Below are 23,538 nucleotides of genomic sequence, written 5' to 3'. Positions count from 1 at the left end.
GCTGACATGTTTGTATCTATAACTATACAACGGATCTTTGTCTTTCTTCCCTTTTGCAAAATGAAAGTACCTTTTTCGTGTTGATTTCTTTCTTCCGTTACCAGCTGAATGAAGTGAAAGATCAGCTTTCAATTTTTCTCCTGAAATAACAGTAAGTCTTAAAAAAAAAAAAAAAAATCAAGTACAAGTCTACAAGAAGGTTACAAAAAAAAAAGAGTAGTATCTATCCCTTATCTTTGGTGTTCTAAAACAGGGAGTTCACTAAGTAGGGAGTGGGTTGCTGGAAGTGTTGCAAGGCTATAGTGTTACACACCCAGCCTTTCCTATTTCAATGCCCATTATAATGACTATGTTACAAGTTTCTTGTTTATATGCAGTGCAGTGAATGACATAAACCTGATTTGGAGCTCTTCTTGACCCATTCACCCTTACTTAGCAGCTCAAACAAACTATTAGTAGGTTAAGAAAAAAGAAAACAGTAATTAAAAGTTGCATCGTTAATCTGTGTCCCCTTTGTGTTACAGCAGTTTTTCACTAAACCTGGGACCGTGAAGGGATTACAAAGAAGATGATTAGTCAAATCCTTTTTAAGGTTATGCTATTTTTTTTTCCCCCAGGCAAAAGTGGAAAGACCATGGCAATAGAAAATAAGTGGTCAAGGCAGTGTCTTCTCCCTTCAAAAGACCCAACTGCTGATGAGGTAGAAATTGCATGGTGCGGCCTCCTAGTCTTCCTCTGCAGACTCTTGTGAGGACGTTTCTTCAGTCTCTTCCTAGAATACACAAACAGAAAAAATAAATAGTGGCGACCGTGCGTCTTAGGCTGCCACCTCACTCTTCTCTCACACAGCTGACAGTTACCTCCTGAGCTAACAAAATGCCCTTTACAGCTGCTGTGACATCTCAAGAGGCCACCTTGGGGAGGAGGGGAAGGTCTCCCGCTCTCCAGTCACCCTGCTTTAGTTTGCCAGGCTTTCCTCCTACCCCAGGGGGTGCCACGAAAAAATAATTTGTGCTGTGCTCTGTCACGGCCCTCTTAACAGCCAACAGACGTGGGCCGCTAGAAAATGGAAAGCATTTTGAGCAGGTATCCAATGTTAAGTGGGTGCTCTGGGAAGCCTTCTCCTCCTCATTCGCTGTCCTCCTCCAGCCCACCGCTGCCTTCATGTTCGACTTCAGCAAGCCTGCCCAAATGCGATGCTCTTACACTGCTTATTTAACAACTGTGCAGTACCTTCCAGGACGTGGGCAGTAAACTGGGGGCAAAACATTTCTGATAAAAGGGGCTGTCAGTGAAAAGTTGTTTTTTATCAAATGCTGCACATCATCGCCTGAGACAGCATGTGAAAAAGATCTAGGAAAAACAGGAATTTACTCCCTCAGCCAACTGAGACCTTTTAAGAATGACCAGCTTAAAACAGCTTATAACAGTCTTCATACTTTAATAGATTTGATTTTCCACATGGCTTCATTTTGTCTGGGTGGCTAACTGACACAATTTATAACTCTCTTCCTTTCCCAGGCCACTACAGTACACCATTCAGCAAAGCATGCCTTAAAGCTTGCCTGCGTTATATGACCAAACTTCCATTCATTAGTGTTTGAAACACCTCAGCTGTGAAGGGCTCCTAAATGCTACCATGTGTGACACTGCTGTGGAGGAGCGGCATCAAGGAAAAACACTGGGCTTTAATCATAGGCCACTGCTCACTGCAATCCCCTTTCAAAAGGTTTCAACCTCCCCCCCCCCACCTCCCCACAAGAAAAGGCCGAAAAAAAAAAGCTGTAAATCCAGGGAATAAACATAAGTATAAATGAATGGATGACAGCTTAAAAAATATAACCATAGCAGCATCAAGCCATGAGATTTCACACTGGTTTTGTTTAGTCTGCTTTGGGTTATGTGGGAAATGTGAAAAGCATGAAGCAAATGCTCCCCCCTCTCCCTTCATACCCCCACCCCCTGCTAAAGCTTGGGCCTCTGATATTTAAGCCAGTAGGTTTTTACCTCTTGACTAGGAAACAGGCCATGACCCTGGGGTACTCTCTTGAGCACCAGGCACAAAGAAAGATGTAGCGTGATCAAAGCCGTGGACAGAGGAAAGAGAGCAAAGTCAAGTGTCAGCTGCCCTCTGACCTTGACTTTTCAATTAATATTTAAATTCCAGAAGACACCGATCTATCATGCAGATGAACAATTTCTTCCTCACAACAACTCGTGTCCACTTGTAGCAGGGTTATATTCACAGTGCTGCTATGAAAATGACCCCCGCCTCATGAAACCATTAAGCGAATTTTACGCCGTCCCTGGCAGCACTGGGGGACCTGCGCTCACACTCCATCGAATCTCATTAATGCGTAATGCATTTTCCCTGCTTACCCTCCCTGCAGAACGGGGCTGCGACTGTTACAACATTTCAGTCAGGAAGAAAAATGGTATCTACAGGCACCTAACGAAAGGCTAATTTGGGCTGCACGTGGAGACAGAGTGCAAAATATGTTGGTTTGAGCCTTGGTAATTCAGAACTTGGGATGATCAAGGCAAACACCGGCTTTGCCTCCAAGCCAAGCATTTCAGTTAAAAATTACGACTGTGGGTTCTGTGCTCTTAACGTAATACAGGTAGACATGTTTTGGTATTTGATGATGATCACGCGCTTAATTCCTTACAGCACCGCAGTCAGCCCTGAGCCTCTCATCGTCATTTCCCAGAAGACGGCTGCGCACGCATGGTTGTGGAGCGGCAGCTCACTTTGTTTCACACTTGGCTTGTCAGGAGACTACTGAAACCTGATGGACTCATTTTCCATGAAGGTGGACTTCCGATCATGGAATAAGAAGGGTGGGGGAGAAGCAAAGTATGTGGAAGGACATACATCAGAGCCCAGCCAGGGTAGCCACAGAGCTATTTTTAGTTAGAGAGTTGCCCACTCTAGTGATTTTTACTGTGAATCTCACAATATTTTTTCTTCCTTGTAGCCCCTGCTGCAGTGACCAAGAAAATGAATGAGAAGCTCTTCCTTCATCTACATATGTATGTTCATGTAATGAAGGATGAGTTTCTCTCATCTGCGTATATACGAATGTGTGTACCTGTAGTATCTGGAAGGATGAGAAACCAAAAATCAAGCTAACCCCTCCCCAAATATTTAAATAATAAACTAATTATTAAAAAATATTTGAGACTGGCAGACTTCAAATTCACACCAGCCTTGGGAAAGACTTTTTTTCATGAAGAAAAGCTGGCAAAGTGATCAGATTGTTGTGCAGCAAAAAGAAAACTTTCTTTCATTAAGTTCATTCCTTGCAAAAGCCTAAGATAGCTCAGTTACAGACGGGTGGTTTTAAGCCAACCTATCATGTAAGTCCCTTGTCAAGATACAGATGGAGACATGACTGCTGCTCTGAAGTGCTTACAATTCAAACAAAGGGATTATACAAATCAGACATATATGCATGGAGGGACCCAAAGGAAGAAGTGAGTAGAGGTTCTGAAAGAGAAAATGCAGATGTATAAGACAGGAACACAGAGGGATTTTTTGCACTGGTGAAAAACTGGTTGCAAATATCAGAAAGTTGTGCAGCTGTGATCCTCAACCCACCCTTTGCCTTTACAGCACCCACATGCACACAGACTTCTCCCCAAAAGATGGAGGGGGGGCAGGTGTTCTGAAAACTGTGCACCCCGTAGAAGTTGCAAACCGGCTCTGCACTGAGCCGGTTCAGCCAGAGATTCACTGAAGTGCACTGTGTGGCACGTCAGGGCGCTGGGCACCTCAGAGAAAGGATGCTTTACCATCAGCTAGCACCCTCCAGGCACTTACAAGTCCTCACAGACCCACCAAGGTCGATGGCATAGCCATGCATCGTAGGATCTGTCCCTGAGTCAAAAGTCGAAGGAGGAACTGGGGCTGGAGTGAAATACTTTGTAAGTCCAGACGTGCTTCCGATCAAGTTGAAGAGAAGGGCAAAAATCAAGAAGGAAAACATGGTCATCAGAGCAGACATTAGAAATCGAAGTCACTCAGTCACAGCGTGATAGCCATGCAGAGCATAAATTCAGCAACACCACCACAGGAAGCACTCAGCCAAGAAGCAAAGGTTTCAGGTTACATGGCAGCCTTAATTCAGGTTGTTCTCACTTTTTAGGTGCATTCACTGTAGTTGTGGAGACAGAATGGTGACATGTGTTAACTGAGCGTAAATGTTCATCGACCCAGTTTTGCCTTGAACAGCTACTCCCCTGGTTATTTGCTTCCTGCTGCAGCAAGCTCGCAACAGGCTGGGCTAGCAGACTGCAAAGAGAAACCCGAGAAAGCTTCAAACTAACCAGGTCGGATCTGGCTAACAGGGCAGCCACAGCCACGCAGACCTCAGGGTGAATAGGACATGCACCTGAAGGGCAGGGTAAATACTCAGATGCATAGCTCAGGCTTTACTCCCTGCTGCTAAGACTCCCAGGTGGCTCCCCGCACACCCCTGTGCCCTGCATGCATGTACCCTCAGGGGCTGACTGACCCGGGGATGCGCCACAGAGGCAGTTTTATGTGGCACGTCCTGTCCTTGGTTGTCCCATGCATGGGTACGTTCATCCTGAGTTGCTACAGGTCACAGTGCGATATTATAAGACAAACTGCAAGCCAGCACCCTGAGCTGTTTCCACCCTTAATTGCTTTAACTGCCCCACCAAGCCAGGAGTGATGTGAGCTGCTGTCTCTCCCAAAAAAGAGCTGCAAGAAGGCTTTCTCCAAATCTCCTATGTGCACAAATGTTTAACAGGTCTTTTCTTGAGAGGTATCACTGGCAAGCGGCTGGCAGATGTGTACACTGGACTGGAACCTACCATTGCAGCCCCCTCACCTCTCAATGGTGTTTGGTCCCAGCAGGAGAGAAAGGACATGTGTTTCCCAATGGCTCACAGCAGGTATCTGCCCTGAGAAGGGCTACTCTGCGGGGGGCTGGCACTGCTGTTGTTAGCCCTGATTTAACAGTGGTGAAGGTAACAAAAAGCATCAGGGGGCAGAACAGCAGGCTTCAGTTAGAAGTACTATCTGCAGCCAGTATGCCTATTTGGGCTTGCCCAACACACGATTTCAAAATATGACATCCTTGGTGGGATCTGGTTTCCTGAAGATAGGAACTCAGAGATGTTTTAGATGCCCTGGGTATCTCATCTGGTATCCAGCAGCCAGGCCAGAAGGGCACTGGTCTCCCATGTCATGCCTGTCTGCTCTGTGTGGATGTCTGTGATCCCCTGGGCCACCTAAAAGGGCACAGAACAGCAGTGTTGAGATGTGTGGACCCACTAACCCTCTCCAGAGCTATGATGCTGCATCACTGCTTTTGAAGGTTCTCCACTGTGGAAAAACAAACTGGTGTATACTGCAGGAATATGTAAAGTGATAACCACTAGCATGTGCACCTCATTCCTACAGCTCAGCGGTGGCACCATCCAGAATGGAGCTGTGCAATGAATGACCATATTTAAACTACAGCATCTTTTCAGGTCAGAGTCACCCCATGTTCCCAAGAGACTTCTTTCCCATGACATCCTGCGCAGGTGAAATGTAGCTCTACCTGCTGCCCAAGACCTCCACTTGGTGATCCACATTTGTTTGGTGCAGGCTGTTTTTCTGGCAGTACAAGCAGCCAGTAGCATCCTGGTGTCCTCAAGAACAGACAAGCTTAGTTCGGTCTTTGTATGTCCTCTGTATTCCTTTTTTTGGTGGACCCCCACAAAGTGGTCACAACAAAACTAGAATCATAGAATCATAGAATAGTTTGGGTTGGAAGGGACCTCTAAAGGTCATCTAGTCCAACCCCCCTGCCGTGGGCAGGGACATCTTCAACTAGATCAGGTTGCTCAGAGCCCCGTCCAACCTGACCTGGAATGTTTCCAGGGATGGGGCATCCACCACCTCTCTGGGCAACCTGTGCCGGTGTTTCACCACCCCCAGCGTAAAACATTTCTTCCTTATATCTAGTCTAAATCTACTCCCCTGTAGTTTAAAGCCATTCCCCCTTGTCCTGTCGCAACAGGCCCTGCTAAAAAGTTTGCCGCTATCTTTTTTATAAGCCCCCTTTAAGTACTGATAGGCTGCAATAAGGTCTCCCCAAAGCCTTCTCTTCTCCAGGCTGAACAATCCCGACTCTCTCAGCCTTTCTTCACAGGAGAGGTGTTCCATCCCCCTCATCATTTTCGTGGCCCTCTTCTGGACCAACTCCAACAGGTCTGTGTCTTTCTTGTGCTGAGGGCTCCAGAGCTGGACGCAGTACTCCAGGTGGAGTCTCACCAGAGCAGAGTAGAGGGGCAGAATCACCTCCCTCGACCTGCTGGCCATGCTTCTTTTGGTGCAGCCCAGGATACGATTGGCCTTCTGGGCTGCGAGCGCACATTGCTGGCTCATGTCCAGCTTTTCATCCACCGGTACCCCCAAGTCCTTCTCGGCAGGGCTGCTCTCAATCCCTTCATCCCCCAGCCTGTGTTGATACTGGGGGTTGCCCCAACCCAGGTGCAGGACCTTGCACTTGGCCTTGTTAAACCTCATGAGGTTCACGCGGGCCCACTTCTCCAGCTTGTCCAGGTCCCTCTGGATGGCATCCCGTCCCTCTGGCATGTCAACCGCACCACTCAGCTTGGTGTCATCTGCAAACTTGCTGAGGGTGCACTCAATCCCACTGTCTATGTCACTGATGAAGATATTAAACAGTACCGGTCCCAATACGGACCCCTGCGGGACGCCACTCGTCACCAATCTCCATCTGGACATTGAGCCGTTGACCACTACCCTCTGGATGCGACCATCCAACCAATTCCTCACCCACCGGACAGTCCACCCATCAAATTCATACCTCTCCAGTTTAGAGAAAAGGATGTTGTGGGGGACCGTGTCAAAGGCCTTACAGAGGTCCAGATAGACGACATCTGTAGCTCTTCCCGTGTCCACTGATGTAGTCACTCCAGCATAGAAGGCCACTAGGTTGGTCAGGCAGGACTTGCCCTTGGTGAAGCCATGCTGGCTGTCTCGAATCACCTCCCTGTCCTCCATGTGCCTTAGCATAGCTTCCAGCAGGATCTGTTCCATGGTCTTCCCAGGCACAGAGGTGAGACTGACTGGCCTGTAGTTCCCCGGGTCTTCCTTTTTTCCCTTTTTAAAAATGGGGGTGATGTTTCCCCTTTTCCAGTCAGTGGGAACTTCTCCAGACTGCCACGACTTCTCAAATACGATGGATAGTGGCTTAGCAACTTCATCCGCCAGTTCCTTCAGGACCCGCAGATGGATCTCATCGGGTCCCATGGACTTGTGCATCTTCAGGTGCCTTAGATGGTCTTGAACCTGATGTTCTCCCACAGTAGGCAGCTCTTCATTCTCCCAGTACCTGCCTTTGCCTTCTGCGGCTTGGGCGGTGAGGCTCGAGCACTTGCCGGTGAAGACCGAGGCAAAAAAGTCATTGAGTACCTCCACCTTCTCCGTATCCTGGGTAACCACGTCTCCCGTTTCTTTCTGGAGAGGGCCCACATTTTCCCTCGTCTTCCTTTTATCCCCGAGGTACCTATAGAAGCTTTTCTTGTTGCCCTTGATGTCCCTGGCCAGATTTAATTCTATCAGGGCTTTAGCTTTCCTAACCTGATCCCTGGCTGCTCGGACAATTTCTCTGTATTCCTCCCAGGCTACCTGTCCTTGCTGCCACCCTCTGTAGGCTTCCTTTTTGTGTTGGAGTTTGTCCAGGAGCTCCTTCTTCATCCATGCAGGCCTCCTGGCGTTTTTGCCTGACTTCCTCTTTGTTGGGATGCATCGCTCCTGAGCTTGAAGCAGGTGATCCTTGAATATTACCCAGCTTTCTTGGGCCCCTCTTCCCTCCAGGGCTTTGTCCCATGGCACTCTACCAAGCAGATCCCTGAAGAGGCCAAAGTCTGCTCTCCTGAAGCCCAGGGTAGTGAGCTTGCTGTGTGCCCTCCTCGGTGCCCTAAGGATCTTGAACTCCACCATTTCGTGGTCGCTGCAGCCCAGGCTGCCCTTGAGCTTCACATTCCCCACCAGCCCCTCCTTGTTGGTGAGAACAAGGTCCAGCATAGCACCTCTCCTCATTGGCTCCTCTACCACTTGGAGAAGGAAGTTGTCATCGACGCATTCCAGGAACCTCCCGGATTGCTTATGCCCTGCCATGTTGTCCCTCCAACAGATGTCGGGGTGGTTGAAGTCCCCCATGAGGACCAGGGCTTGTGAGCGTGAGGCTGTTCCTATCTGTCTATAGAGGGCCTCATCTGCTCGGTCTTCCTGGTCAGGTGGCCTGTAGCAGACCCCCACCATAATGTCACCTGTCCCTGCCTTCCCTTTAATCCTGACCCACAAGCTCTTGGTTGGCTCCTCATCCATCCCCAGGCAGAACTCCATGCACTCCAGCTGGTCATTGACATAGAGGGCGACACCCCCTCCTCGTCTCCCCTGCCTGTCCTTCCTAAAGAGCCTGTATCCCTCCATCCCAACACTCCAATCATAGGAGCCATCCCACCACGTCTCCGTGATGCCAATAAGGTCGTAACCCTGCAGGCGTGTGCACGTCTCTAACTTCTCTTGTTTCTTCCCCATGCTACGTGCGTTTGCATAGAGGCATTTAAGTTGGGTGGCTGGAGTTCCTTTGTGCTGCTCTTCAGGCGCTCTCCTGCTGACCTGTGTTCCTTCTCCAGGCTCTGGGCATCTATTGCTGGCCCTGGCATCAAACTGGTAGGAGTGGGATGGACTGAGGTTCCCCTCCCCCGGTGTCTCTAGTTTAAAGCCCTCTTCACCAGCTTGGCAAGCCTATGACCGAAGATGCTCTTCCCCTTCTCTGACAGATGGACCCCGTCAGCCCCCAGTAGACCAGGTTTCTCAAAGCGAGTCCCATGGTCTAAGTAGCCGAACCCCTGGCTGGGGCACCAGTCCCGTAACCATTTGTTGACTCACCAGATTCAACTGGCCCTTTCAAACCCCTTCTCTTTGACCGGCAGGATTGATGAAAAAACTACCTGCGCTCCTCAGTCCTTTACCACCACTCCCAGGGCTCTGTAGTCCTTCTTGACAGTCCTCAGACTGCTCCTGGCTGTGTCACTGGTGCCCACGTGAAACAGCAGCAGTGGATAATAGTCAGTGGACTGGATGAAGCTTGGTAGCCTCTCGGTGACATCCCTGATGCAAGCCCCCAGTAAGCAGCACGCCTCTCTAGAGAGTGCGCCTGGTCGGCAAATGGGTGCCTCCGTACCTCTCAGAAGAGAGTCGCCTACTACTATCACCCGTCGCCTTTTCTTAGTGGCGCTGGTTGTTATACAGGGGGCAGATCGGGCTGCATTACTCGCCTCCATCGCTTCTCCTGGTGTGACAGGACTTTCCTCTTCGGTCTGCAGAGCAGTGAAGCAGTTATGCAAGGGCACCTCAGGCTTGGGGGGAAGTCTCTTCCTCCTGCTGGTCCTTGCCTTTGCAACCATCCATTCTTCTGCATTATTGGCCCCCCCTCTCCCTTCTGCGTGTGCCAGTGGGGGAGTTTTTGGCTGTTTGGCCGTGGGCTGTGGGTCCGCTGCAGACTGCGCTTGGAACCAGCTATCTAGCTCCTTCTCTGCCTCCCTGATGTTAGGTAGCCTTCTCACCACCTCCTGCAGCTCAGCCACCTGCTGCAGGAGGTCCTCCACCTGGGCACACCTTTTGCAGGCAGGTCTGCTGCCTGTCCCTACCCCAGGAGAGAGGTCTAGGCACTTCCTGCAGCCTGAGGTCTGCACTGCAGCCTCTCCCTTCAGCAGCTCCGTCTGCGTGGAGGCATCGGCCGCCGCTGGGATACATGGTGCAGACCCCCCAGCTGGAGCCGCGGCCTTTACCCTCAGACGAGTGCCCATCATTCTGCCTTGAGGGTTGGGTAGGATGAATGCCCTTGACCTGTGCCCAGTTGCTGGGTTATGTGCACACCAAGTCCCCCACTTGGCCCGCGGAGTGCCTCTCCTTCGAAGAGGTGCCCTTCCGTGCAAACTGCCATGCAAACTGCCGCGCCACGCCCTAGCTGCCGCGCCACGCCCTGTTTGCTCATCCTGGTGGCAGCGCTCCTGGTGGCAGCGCTCCCTGGGGCTGCCTTTAGTGGGAGTGGGGGGTGGCAGCCCTTACTCCTGGCCCCACTGACTCCTCGTCAGCTGCCCTCGTGAGAGCTGCCGGCTCCCGGTGGGTCTCTGCGCTCCCCTGTGGGTTCCCCGGCTCAGGAAACCCCCCTGTATGCCGCGATCCGCCGCTCCGCTGCAGGACGCGCCTGCACCGGAGGTGATCGCCTCTGCGAGTGACGATAAACCTGACAATAAGACAACTGTTGGTGTTTGAGAGGTGCATTCCCCCCACCTGCAGAAGGGCAACAGTTTGGCATTTTTGTAAAAATGTTTGTTCTGTTCTAATACCCTGGGGCAAAGGTCCTTTATGGCTACTTCAAGGTTAATCGTCTTTGCCTCAAGAAACTCACTGGCAATTCAGCTGGCAATTCAGTTTTTTCACCTTCTGCTCATGAATTTCCGATCCATGGATTTAAAAAACTAGAACCAATTTTGTGAGATGAACTGCAGGATCACAGTAATGCTACACATGGAGCCTCCGAATTTGTCAGAGCTTTTATTTTATAACAAAGTATTAGCTATTGGCACAGATTTTGCTGGCTGCTTTCTAAGCCCGAGAGGGTATGCTTGAATAGATATGTCAAAAAGAACTGCTGACAAGAGCAACTTGCGAACTGTGGACCATTGTCTGCTGTTAACTTGTCTGAAATCCCCTGGCATGCAAGCTAATATTTTCAGAGGAGTCCCTGAAGCCAGTGGCTCCTATTGCAGACGCAGGGCCTGGGCTGTGCCCAGCTGAGACACAGTGCCATCTCAACTGCTCCACAGCCAACGCACCAAACCGCTTTAGAAATTCTTACAGCACTAACAGACACTCAGAGTCGGCTTGCTCTGCTTGAAGCTTAAGGTGGGATCTGCTGCTTCGAGCTACTTCACCCCCTGCAAAGCACACTGGTGAGCTCAGTGACAGCTGTCATTCAGCAGTAAGGCAAAGTTTAATTCCAGAAGCTGGATTCAGAGCTCAAATTGTTGCAGGTATTTACTTCATGCATCACAATAAAAAGATTTATTAGGGCAGAAGAGATCACCATGACTGTATACAGAAAGGCCACACAACTCTTCTTACTGCTGGATTAAAGCATGTTTTTAAGAAGGGCACCTAAGGAAATTATTTCAATACAGAAACTCTGTCTCTGAATACATATAAGTCAAGCAGCCCACAAGCAAGCGATTTCTGTGCACTGTCACTCCTAGCATGCAAGAAGGAGCACAACTTCTCTAGCCTGGTGATTAAAAACCTCTGCCTACAGAGCAATTCTGAGACCCCTTGCCCTCTCCTAGCATTGTTTCTGCAGTCATTGACTAAGGCATGGGACAGCCCTGGGGGTAGTGAGCCGGCAAGTCCCCTCAAGGAAGCAAAACTCTCGGTACTTAAATGACACTAAAGATAAACAGAGAGAAATAGAGAGGTGGCAGCTGATGGGGCAGTTTTGGGTTGAGATTTAAGGACTGGAAACCAACATGCTTGCTTTAAACATCTAAGTCCCTATGGACTTAGCCTCTGATGGTCCACCTTGTCACCTAAGGATCTTGGCCTTCAGAAGACTGTACAGACTTGGCCATAGCGTGAGTCCAATATTTGCATACCAGCAAGCCGTCTTGCTGAGCTGCTGCTTAACTTTCCCAATGCCCAAGTGCATGCTGGTGGGCATGTGCAGAGCTCCCTAATGCTCTTGGGAGCAGTCTAAGGGCTGGCAAGTGTCTCAAAGATCATTTTGACTTGGAGATGTCCTCAAAGTTTCCATGCTCAGGAAAGCAATGCACGACAGCAAGAACAAGACTTATCTTTGAGTGTGCACGTATGCAATAGCACTGGTTTGGAAACTCACATGCAGACTTGTTTTGAAATCCCCATGATCTCTGATTTGAAGCAGATACTTCAAGCTGGGTTTTCTACCTTCTAGGAATAAGCCTACGCACCAAGCTGTTGGGTACAGAGGATGCATCTTTCTTCTGTTGAAGTCACTCCACTTTTATATAAATAATCAAATATTGTGTGAGGGATGGAAAGGAAGCAGAGAGAATAAAGCAAAACAGTGATGCTGTCCTGCAGGTGACCAGCCTGTGGCTTCTGAGCTGCATAGTTAGTAAGCAAATTGAGGGTGTCCTCTCCTTTCACTGCTGGAACAACACTGCTTGACTAGCAAAAAGGCTGCTCATGGGGATTACTGGATAATCCACATCCCCAGCTGTTGGAGGACGTGAACTAGCTGGGGAAGCCAGAGTGAAGTTGCTGGGGCTGTGCTGGGACTCAGCTGCTGGTGAGCATGGCCCAGGCCAACAGCGTTAGAGGTCAGAGAGAGCTACCATCCTTGCACACCCATGAGCCACTCCAATAGATCCCCTTCCTCTGCTGCAAGAAATGTCTCTTAAGGCTTGGCAAAGTTTTGGTCCTTGAGTAACAGGTTCAGATAACTGGAGGGGACCAGGACAGTGCTCATGAGGATCCCGACAGGACAGGACAGGACAGGACAGGACATTCCTCTTTAAGTTAGAACAGCCTTCTTTAAACTTAGATTCAAGTCTCTTCTTCCTGTTAGATTAAGGGGGATTCAAAAACATTTCTTTATCTCCTAGCTTATCACCCACTAGGAGAACTGTTTGATATAATGGAGTGATAATGAGTCTCTCTGGTTACTTTGAGAGAAAGAGCTTATCTGACACAAGATTTTTAAATCCAGGAGGGCTCACACTGAGAACTTCCAGAGACAGGAATTAGGGTGACGTTTAGATACCCTAAAAAGTACCTGCCTTAGGCTCTGCCTCTCAACGTCTCCTACAGATGGGCTTAAACGAACCTCAGCTCCAGGTGCCCAACTTTGCCACAGATTTTAGAGCAGCCCTGAAGTTAACTCAGCAATGAGGTTTCTGCAAGGCAGCAGGTCACTCAGCGCTGAAGCCTGCACTGCTGAAGCCTTTTGAAATTGAGACTCAGCTGTCTAAATTACGTCAGGCCAGATTCTTAAACGCGTTTTGGCATCTGAGTATAGCAAGTGCCTTTTTGACCTAAGCAGGTCAAAACACTTTGAAAAAATCTGTTCCCCATGTGACTAAAAGGAGAGTGAAAATCTCCAGCAAAATCTCAGTACCGGTCAGAAGAATTTTGCAGGAAGCACCATTTAAAGTCTGCAAAGCACAGACCTAAAGCGAAAATGGTGCTTGAAGCAATCGTGGGTGCTCTGCTAACACTGACAGAGACGTATTTTATCTTGGAGAGCTTCAACCCTATAAGATGTAAACAGTTCTGGTGGGAAGGAAATAAAATATTAAGAAAGCAGCGGTGCTGTTAGAAACATATACAACTGAGCTGGACTAACCCCAACTTGGAGAAGCTGCTCTTACAAACCTCTTGTGAAGGCTGTAAACTGGAGGAGTGGTAAACTGCTCTGCATTCACACAGCACACCACGCTCCAGAGCCAAAATCCAGACTGGAGTGTAAGGCAAGCAGAGGCTCTAATAATAGTCTCTAATCACTAATATGTATGTCCATAATTAGATGAAAGAGCAAAAAAAAGGTGGACACCAATCTTTAAAAATCCTTAGGCTTCTACAGTTCACTGAAACGCTGTGGGTCACTGCATTAGCTCTGCTTTCTTGTGGCAGTGGAGACGGCAAAGCCCAAAAGGATACTGGAGCCCACACAGGTAAACCTGAGGGAGTCTGCCTTCCTCCTGAGCCCCTGGGGTACTTGAAACAGCACCGATTTCTATGCATATTTTATGTTGAGCGACAGAGGAAGGACTGCGGTGAAAGTCTCCCAGAATGGAGTAGGGAAAGGAATGCTAGGACAGGCTTTGAAATGGAGGTCAAACCCACATTGTTTACCTCCCCCCCCTCCCCCCCCCCCCCCATTTTAGAACATGAAAAGGAGAATAAAGTAAGGCCTGTTAGATTTCTATTCTCCTTCCTCCCCCCCTAAAAACAACTGCTTGTTACGGACAGGAAGCAACTGCCAGAAGTTATTCACCTCCAATCCTTTATCACTTAAAAAAGCATTACGGCTCGGTCCACGGAGCCACTGGCAACTGCGGTTTGGGAACAGTTATCTATCTGTAATGATAAATAATAAAATAAAGCGTCTTCCCTTTTGAATCCCAGCTGAGAGATTTTGCCAAGTGATCGAACTTGTCTGAACCTCGGAGCAGCAGCTTTGAAGTAATAAGAAAGAGATTGAAAACCTGCAGCCAAGAGCCGCACACACCTCATTAGGGCCCAGCCATGCGGGAAGGCCGAGCGGCAGCCGCTGGGCCCGGCCCCGCGTACCCACTGGAAAGGGGCTGCGGGAAGGGAAGATAAAAGAGCCTTTCACAGTGGAAGTGCACCGGTGACATTTTTATGAGCCCGAGCGGCTCGCGGCCGCGCGCGCAGCCTGCGCCATGTTGCCGCCCGCCAGCGCAGGCCTCGGGGCGGGCAGGGGTGCGGGGGGCTCTGCCGCTGCCGTCGCTCTTCCTCCGTCTCCCCCGGCTTTTCGCTTCCTTTCTTTTTTTGTTTCTGAAGGAGAGAGTTTAACATACAGGGCTCTACCTTCCCCAGGTTGTGCTCGGAAAAGCCCCCCCAAATGAGAAACATATTTCTGAAAGATAGCGAGCTGGGTTCTCCGATCTGGTTCAGCAGAGTTCATGTGCGACTTTGTGGTACAATTCAGCTAAATGATTTTTTTCTTAAAAAAAACCCCAGAAACACTAAAGCTTAACAGACTTGTAAAATGCTTTTTAAAATGTCTGAAGAGTTTAATCATAGATCTTACCACACAGACACTGGTGAGGCTGTGTGCTGGCAGTAAAGCAGAGTATTTAACTTTGAGAGCTGAAGTTCTGGGTTTAATTTTCAGTTTCAGACTAAACAGCAGGTCTGCAGAGAAAGGCAGGGCGACGACTCCTGAGCAAAACAGGGTAATGGAAATGCTTTTCTTGCAAACTTTACTGATTGTGTAACCATGGAGCACCTCTTTGTGCAAGCGAAAGCGCAAAATCAGAGACGTTTGTGTTGGTTTTAATAAACTACCCCCCCCCGTCCCCTCCCTTTTTTTACTGCAAAGAATTCTCCTGCTATTTTATTATGTAATGCTGCAGGCTAAAAATATATCCCTAATTTAAGCCATCTTGCCAATAAATCTACAAATACCAGGTAATCCAAAAAGGGTAGTTATGGTTTAATGACATACTCTTCTTGTCATCTTAATATGTTCAACCCCTAAAGGATTTAGAGTGATGCATTTAAAGATTTTTTTCAACTTCTTGAATATCTCCACACAATCTGGTGGAAAGGGCGATAAAGTATGGTTGTCTTCAGCATGGAGCAGCAACCCAACTTTTCAAGTTCCATCTGCGCTGCGATCCATGCTACCACAGGGCAAAGCTTTTTATTTTTCTAAGCAAGATAGTCTGATTCAAAGGGAGTGGGGCTGTCCAACTTAATAGATAGTGATTATTTCACTTTCATGGTAGAACCTTTTATGGGAGTTTCTTTTCCAATTGAACACGTCTATATTCTATAATCAAATCACAAAAGGTATCCTGGTGGAAACGTGCGTTCAAAACATGTTTTCTTTTAGGACTGAGACAGATTTATACCTCAATATTAATCTATTCTCCTCTTCCTAAACATAAAAAAATACTAATATAAATTACAGTTAATGCCTCACTATATAACACAGTTCTCAGGAGACTATTAAAGCGATGGGCGAGCCGTCTGACGTACTGTAACCGTCTCTTCGCTGTTCTGATTTCAGTTTCCAGATTTTGCCTCAAAATAAGCATGAGAATCAGGGAAGGGGAGGGTGTGGAAGCCATTCACTGCCCTGAATCTGATATCTCCCAGGTCCTAGAGCTCACATGTCCCTTCCTTCCAGACTCAAGTCTGGTTTCAATGGAGCTCTCATTTTTCTTCCCACTAATCCTGCCGTGAGATCAACCATTGGTAACTCTGTGCGAAATTAAATACCAGGATGTGGGAAATCTGAGATCTGAATTCGGGCAGAATGTGGGTGATTCATTTTTTTATTTCTCTCCTCTTTTCCCATGGTTGTTGTGTGGCAAATAACTCTCCAAACCTGAGATCAGAGATCGGCCCTGAACAATGTGACTACACTGACAGAGAAGAGGCAAAGCAGGAAGTACATTGGCGATATTATATCCCTTTTTAATAGAAGCAACAGTCATTTCTAAAGAGAGGTTTTGGGCAACATTTTCTGACAACATTCTGGCATTTCCAGAAATGCCTTACAATGGGATCAGCAGCAGAACTTCATCATGGTGATGTTCACCATCTGCTGAAGCAGACTTCATAAGGAATTTAACATTTGTGGCATTGGGATCCCAATGAAACAGGATCCATGAGGTAGTTTGCTATGGTGATGGGAGTGCTACAATGCCCAACAGTCAGACAGTAATTTTGAATGGCTTTTTTCCTTCCTTGGTGTGAGAAAAGCACATTTATTTATTTAGGTCCTATAAGGATGAACTCAAGATGCTTACAAACACTGGACTGTCCAAAGGTTTAGGCCCTTCATGCACTCTTTGTCATCGTGCTGATGTCTGAAAACCACCTGTGTACTCCTGCAGCCTTCAACATGAAGTACCTAGGAGCATAATTCTCACTGCATAGTCTACTAAGAGGTTGTGATACTCCCAAACTTTCTGCTCTCTCTATAAACACCATGCTCACAATATCCAACGAGCCATCGATGACCATGAGCTCTGAACGGCCCCCCAGACAGCAGCCTGTCTGTCACAGCCAGTGCTTACCAGTTGGGTTGCTTCTCATCATCGCAGCACTAAGGGACAGCACAGTGAGAGCACCAACGGAAGCGATACGGGATGGAAGCTCCACCAGGGAAAATGGTTTTAGAGTGTCTATCACGATTTTATTTTGTGCTGACTTTTATGAACCCTTTGCCTGAGTTGTCCTCTCTGAGCTGCAAGAGAGGAGGCACGCTCATAGGTCCAGCCTATCCATCCCAGCCTTAACGTTTGGCACAGGTGTCACAAGCTGACGGGCTGCCCAGGGAGGCCAGATGTCACCCCAGGGTAGCATGGCAGCACTGATTTCAAGGAACTAAATTCACCGATTCCACAAATGCCCCATAGTGACTGACAGAGTAGCTGTGAAATGCTGCTGCTGCTTCTTCTATTCCAAGACTGTTATTCTGGGCAACAAGAGTACCTTATAAAATTACCTAGATGTCATGGAAACCCTAGAATAAAATACACTATTGGCTCCTTATTGCTTCCTTCCAGAACATGTTTAAAGATGTATATCCGTTAATAAGGGCTGAGCATACTGCTCTTTGCCCTAGCCAAATCTTTTTTAATAGTGCTGGTATGCAAATACTATAACTGACAATCCTAGCAAATTATTTAACAGATAAAAAAAAGTATTTTCATTGGTCTTAACTTTGATTTTCATTGTGTTTACCTTATTCCACATCCATTGCAGCATACCTCAGTTTTAACATACAATTTGCAACAGAATTTGTATCGTCCTGAACTGGCAGGGCAAAGATGTAGCAATTTCTAGAAATGGCTACATAGAAGGTTCATGTCCCATGTTTTTCAGTGCAGCAGATGAGCTGGGTTACAGCCCTGGAGTATCTATTAATAATATTTATGTCAGGAAATAGGGCATCTTCCAGTGACTTCAGCCGGGTGTGGAGGAGCAACAACGATGCTGACTGTGAAAGATGCGAGCCTTTATGAGAAGCTCAGGAACCAAGCTCTCAGGGAAGAGCACTTTCTTCCTGCGCAGACTTCTGACACACCTCATCTTCGCTAATTAGCATTTTGATTATTTTTGTTGCTGTAAGTCCAGAGGCTGATCATTCTGGTAGTTTCAACTTTCTGGATATCATTCTGGGAACTTCTTAAAATAATCCAAATTTTCAGGGGGTAGCCAAGTACTGTCTAGAATCCTGTATGTCTGTGAAGTAAGATACCCAAGTGTTAGCAGCACAGACTCTTGTTACTCTTGGAAATCTTGGCCAAAATGCATAGCATATGTATGCAAAAGTAGCACTGTTTAATTTAGTCTTGACTGACATTTTTTCAAACACTGTTCCCTGCCCAGCCATCTTCCTCAACGGTGTTTCCCAAGCACACGTCACAGCCCATTCTCTTCTGGCTATCGTTAGTGAGATTTCGGTTTGTGTCAAATCGGAACCAAGTTCTGAACTGGATGGGGTACCTCCCTAAACAGCTTCTGTGGCCACAGCCATGGGGTCAAACACAAAGCCACCCTGTCCACAGCCATCGTCTGCCCGTCTCAGGCTTCTTCCCCAAGCAGGGAGGGGACAGCAAGGAGGTGGGGAGAGAGCGAGGAGGAGTATTGCTAACTTTTAGAGAAATGTTTTAGCTTACCCCTTCAGCTTCCAGCCTTCTACCACCAACTGCTGCGCCTGCTCTGAGGGCTACACATGGAGCGTCTCAACAGCTGTAGTCCCTGAGTGTTTCTATGTGCTTTTAGGGACAGGTCTTGCCCAGCACACAGGGAAAGAGCAGCGACCTGAGAGCATGTCTGTACTGAATGGCCAAATGTGTGACCAGCGCTGCATTCAGAAAGCTGCCGCCTGCTCCAGGGCTTGTCCCAAGGGAATTAAATGTTGCATATCTGAACAGTTAAAATAACCTTTTTTTTGCTCTTGTTCAGAGCTGAAGGCTCCTCCTGTGTTGGGCTATGCCATGGCACTCCTTCTCTTCGACTGACTCAGAAACTGGCTGACAAGGACATGACATCTCCAAGAGGCACGTTGCAGCAGGCAAGACTCTGAATCCCTCAGACAGTCCCTGACAAGCCATGAAGCAAAAATATCTTGTTAAATCTGATTCCTTTTCAGTCACATCAAATCATGAATGTGTGCACTCTCTTAACTCCCTTACACAAGAAGGGAGCATCAGCAACCCAGTTTTAGCAGAGAAGGACTCAAGGCACTGGGAGACTTGCCTAAAACAGGGCTTTCACACTGCAGTGCTCAGCGCTAATGGCTTCAAAGGAAGCAAGAGGCTCACCCAGCACAGTGCTGACCGGGGCACCTCTGCTCATTAGGCAGCATATGGGGACACAGGGACAGGAACCTCAGCCTGCCTTGCGGGCCACTGGTACGCTAAGCAAGGGGATGCATAATTTAGTCAGCAGGAAATCTTTAACAGACGGGACCATTCAAAATCCTGTTTCTTTTCTGAACTCAGGCATTGCCCAGCAGCACTGAGGCCGGTGCTGCTGTGAAGCTGGAACTCAACAGAACGGTCTTCCTCCTGGTTGTTCGCTCAGTGGCTCTTCAACCTTCGAATCATTAGCTGCACTGTGTCCCAGGTTCAGTGAGTGGCACGGAGAACACTTCTCGCTTCGCAGCCTGCAGCGCTGCTGGGATGAGAAATGGGGCTGCTGCTCAGGTGACCTACTTCCAGAGCAACTCCTGTGGTCACCACGGTCATACGAGAAGCAGGCTACCCCTGCTCCCCTGCAAAGCTCATTCCACTCCCACCACCACTCCCCAAACACTGGATCCTAGCAGAGGCCATACAGGGCTTCTGAGTCCCAAATAATGTGAGACAGGAGCCTGGGGTAGGCAGCGCCTTATGACAGTGCAGCTGCTGGGCAAGTGCCTCTCACTCCTGCGGTGAAGCTAAGGCACCTGCTGACTGCAGGAGAGACTGGGCAGGTAGGGATCGGTGTATTTTGTAATTTTCTCTATTAAAAACCCAAATTCTACCTGCAGGGAAACAGGGCTACCTGTGTATCTCCTGGTAAATAAAAAAGATTCAGGGCTGGATTACAAAGGTTACTTGAATATCTAATGAAGCAGTAGTTACCATGCACACGTAAATGCTTAACTACCTTTGTAAAAACCATCTGCCTGTTCCCTTTGTGCTCTCCATGAAATGGTGGAAATGCTAGGTGAGCTCATTACCAGTAGGATAGGTTCAGTTGAAGAAGATACTCAAATGAGCTGTGAGCAAAAGCAATTTTGTTCAAATTCAAAATTCAAAACCAGTGTTCATTGTGTGAAACTGTACTTGCTGGCAAAGTCTTTGCCATCTTATCACTGAGAGGCCAGCGTGCACCTACCACTATCAACAAAAGAAACTATAAAAATGTAGTAAAAAATCACCTCATAGAGCAGCAACCTAGATCTTCAGATCACTGTATGTATTTCTGATTTTTGACTCTTTAAAAGTGACTGAATATCTGAATATACTCCTGTCCTGAAGGTTATTTTCTTCCTTTTCTTCCCTTCCTTCTGGTCACATAATATCTCAACTTATTTGTTTAATTTATTTACAGCCAAATTTCTAGAAGCCGCCATCTCAAAAATGTTACTCTATCATGGCTATGTAATAAATGACAATCATAAATACTTAGAACCTTGGAAACCTGAATCTTACACTGATTTGGGTATTTAGGTGTAGCCTGATTGAATTATGTTATTCAGAATCTATTCAGAAAGTTATGTCATATAAATAACAAAATATTTGCTGTCAGAAATACCTGACTTCCTCTTCTAGCCCTCATTCTTTAGCACAGGTTAGTGCTTTATCTGTTTATAGAACTAGTAATTGCAACTTCTGTATTTTTCCCCAGATTTTTTTTTGTTCTTATTTCAAAAAACTGTGCTCTTTTTCTTTTCAGTCATCAGACAAACTATTCAGTCTCCCTGTCACAATAAACCGATTATAAAAGAAGACTGAATATGTCTTCCTTTGGAAACTACATCATGCAGTTGCCACCATTTTGCCTCGGAAGGAGAAAGAAGGTAAGAATGTAAAGCCCAGCACCCTCCACAAGACTCCATCTACTGCATCCACGAAGAAAGCAAGAGACTTTCCTGATTTCCTTAAAATCAAATTCAAACCTCTCCCAGAGCAATGGTAGGTCCATTCCTGCAGTTCAGGCATCCACCTAATTTCTTAATAATTCTGGTTGTAGTTCACAAGTTTGCTATTATTCTTGTTTTTTTCATTTTGCACCAAGCAATCCTTACAGGTTGCTTGAAATATAACCAGCAGAACTGGCAACAATGAAACATGATTTTCAAATTGGAGCCATTTTTCATAAGACTTCCCATGACATTTTTATCCATTTGTTAAAATGATGTTTTCAAATCAGAAAAAATGTTTCCGGAACACTCAGAAGCAAAATCTGGAAGGATGTTGCAAAGCAGAAGTGTTCCAAAACCAAAATCAAACCCTATTTTGATTGAAAAAACTCAGTCCCCAAGTGATCATAATATTGTGAAGCTTTGGAAAAACAAAAATTCCAAGGATACCTATGGGGAAAAGGGTCAACAAAACCAGATTATTTCATCATGAAGCTATTTATGCAAAACCTCTGACCAGTTCCAACAAGCATCGTCCCCCCATTTGGTGGTGGTGGACTGACGGCACTGAGCTGGAGGGCCCCGCAGCAGGTCCGGGGCTCAGCCCCTCTGGGAAAGCTTTGGGCAGCTCCACTGGGACCACGCTCCGCATGGGGAGGTGCAGTCAGTCTGGGCTGATGGAGCTGTGATACACACTTGCTTGGCGGATGTGCACATGGTACCAAGGGCCTCCAGCACATATAAGATGGCCCCTATCGCTGTCTTTGGGAAAACATTCAGTATTTGCTTTAAAAATAACAATCATAAAAGAATGGTAACAGCCTTTCAGAGGATGTTCTGGAATGGTGTGTATAACATACATGCAGTTAACCTACTCTGAAGTATAAAATTCCACATACCATTGGAAAGGGACCATTGTCCCCCTGGGATCTGACAACTTTCTGACTCTCCATATCAGTAAATACAGAAAAAGTACACGACACATAACACAGCTTGCTGGATGCAGTGGGAAGAGCGATGAAACCCCAGGGCACCAGGTCAATCTCCAGGGCAGAGGTTTTTCAATGTTTCTACAGCCAAGGCTCAGTTGAGTAAGGCTGCAATACTCCCGGCTCGGCAGGACACAGGGTGTGCTTGGACAGTGGCACATGGCCTCTCGGACGTGTATGTGTACCTGCATGGGTGCAAAGGATTTGCCATCCTGTCTGTGACACTGGAAGCTTCTTTTCAACCTGCTAAAGTGGATCTCTGGAGTATTTCTACCACATTTCTCCCTGGGATTTCCCAGAAGGGAAAAAAATAAATCCACATGTGGTGGCTCGCACATATGCAGAACGCCTGAAGCTTGTGGATGTGCAGATTTATTGCACGGCACAGAGAGGAGACGCAGCACGTGCACCGTGGGCCCGCCAGCCAGGGTGTCCCAGTGCGTCGGACCTGCCACACAACCACCACAGGTCCTGGGCTCAGCTCTACTCACAAAGTCTGCTGCTTTTGGGCTGCATATGAATGTGTGAATCACAGATGTAGCTCCTGGGCTGCAGAGCCTGTCTGACGCTTTTAGCATTTACTGTGTCCTACATTGAGTAGGCATATGTGATGGATGCAGCTGGGGAACACATATAATTTGAAGTTGTGAGGTGTATATATATTATGACTAATTAACATGCATAACTTTATTGATACCAAGACTAAGAAATGAGCAACAGGAAAAAATACAGCGAATCTGCATTTTCTTTCCTATACAAAATAACACTTTTCTTTTTAGCTTTTATTCTTGTTGGGATTTGATTTTTTTAGACGTTGTTTTAAAAGCATCTAATGCGTTTAGCATTCGGTAGAAATGTACACTTTATGTGTACTTTTCATGTACTTTTTCTGTATACTTTTTTGTGTACACTTTTCCATGTACACTTTATGTGTACTTTTCTGACTGATACACTGTCTTTCTGACTGATACGCTGTCTTTCAGACTCAGATACAAAGGATTTGCAAGGAATTGAGATTTTAAGACCTCCCAAAGAGATTATAAGAAGATTTTCAAAGGGCTGTTCTACACTCACAGTATTTCTTCTCTCCAGAAATGATAAAAATAAAAGATGTCCTGTTTCCAGAAAACTTTGATAGCTTTCATGATGTTTTCCTAAAAATATCTATTTCCTTTGTATTACTTAAGAGTGTAACTCCCCCATATGGCTGAGGCTACAGCTGCTACAAATAGCTTAAAAATGAGAAAATGGAGAAATTTCTATTTCTATTTGGACTGTTTATTTGCACACCTCAGTAAGAATATTACTACATCATGCTTGTAAGATCTGGCTGTCCATTCTTTGGAGACAGAGCAGATTTCAAAGGAGCATATTGTTTTTGAGGTTTAGGCACATATTTACGTGAAGGTGCTAAACTTACCGATGTCACGCAGTTAGGCTGGCTATCTTTTCCTCATTTCCCCAAGGAAGTGTGAGAGTATGCGTCAGTGATCATCACAAAGATGTGTACAGACCACAGTATTTAAAGGTTCGTATTAATGATATGGGTGTGTAGATTTCCAGTGGATTTTACTGTTGCATTTACCAGCTGTGTGATGGTAAAACTTCAGAGCTCTGGG

At 46.9% G+C, this 23,538-nt stretch overlaps 1 protein-coding gene across 2 annotated transcripts in view; it reads right to left on the bottom strand.

Annotated features, from left to right (window-relative positions):
- Window positions 1-208: 208 nt before the first annotated feature.
- HMGA2 (high mobility group AT-hook 2) overlaps window positions 209-23,538 on the bottom strand; it is a 125,197-nt gene continuing 101,867 nt past the window's right edge. For both annotated transcript variants that reach the window (XM_076328654.1, XM_076328653.1), the window contains one exon: window positions 209-772. In XM_076328654.1, the coding sequence (XP_076184769.1) occupies window positions 725-772 (48 nt within the window). In that variant the 3' untranslated portion in view covers window positions 209-724. The remainder of the gene's footprint in view (window positions 773-23,538) is intronic.

The sequence above is a fragment of the Aptenodytes patagonicus genome, chromosome 1 (assembly GCF_965638725.1).
Source record: "Aptenodytes patagonicus chromosome 1, bAptPat1.pri.cur, whole genome shotgun sequence".
In the NCBI taxonomy this organism is placed as follows: domain Eukaryota; kingdom Metazoa; phylum Chordata; class Aves; order Sphenisciformes; family Spheniscidae; genus Aptenodytes; species Aptenodytes patagonicus.
The sequence above is the reverse complement of the archived record's forward strand: the minus strand, read 5'-3'. Positions and strand labels throughout refer to the sequence as shown.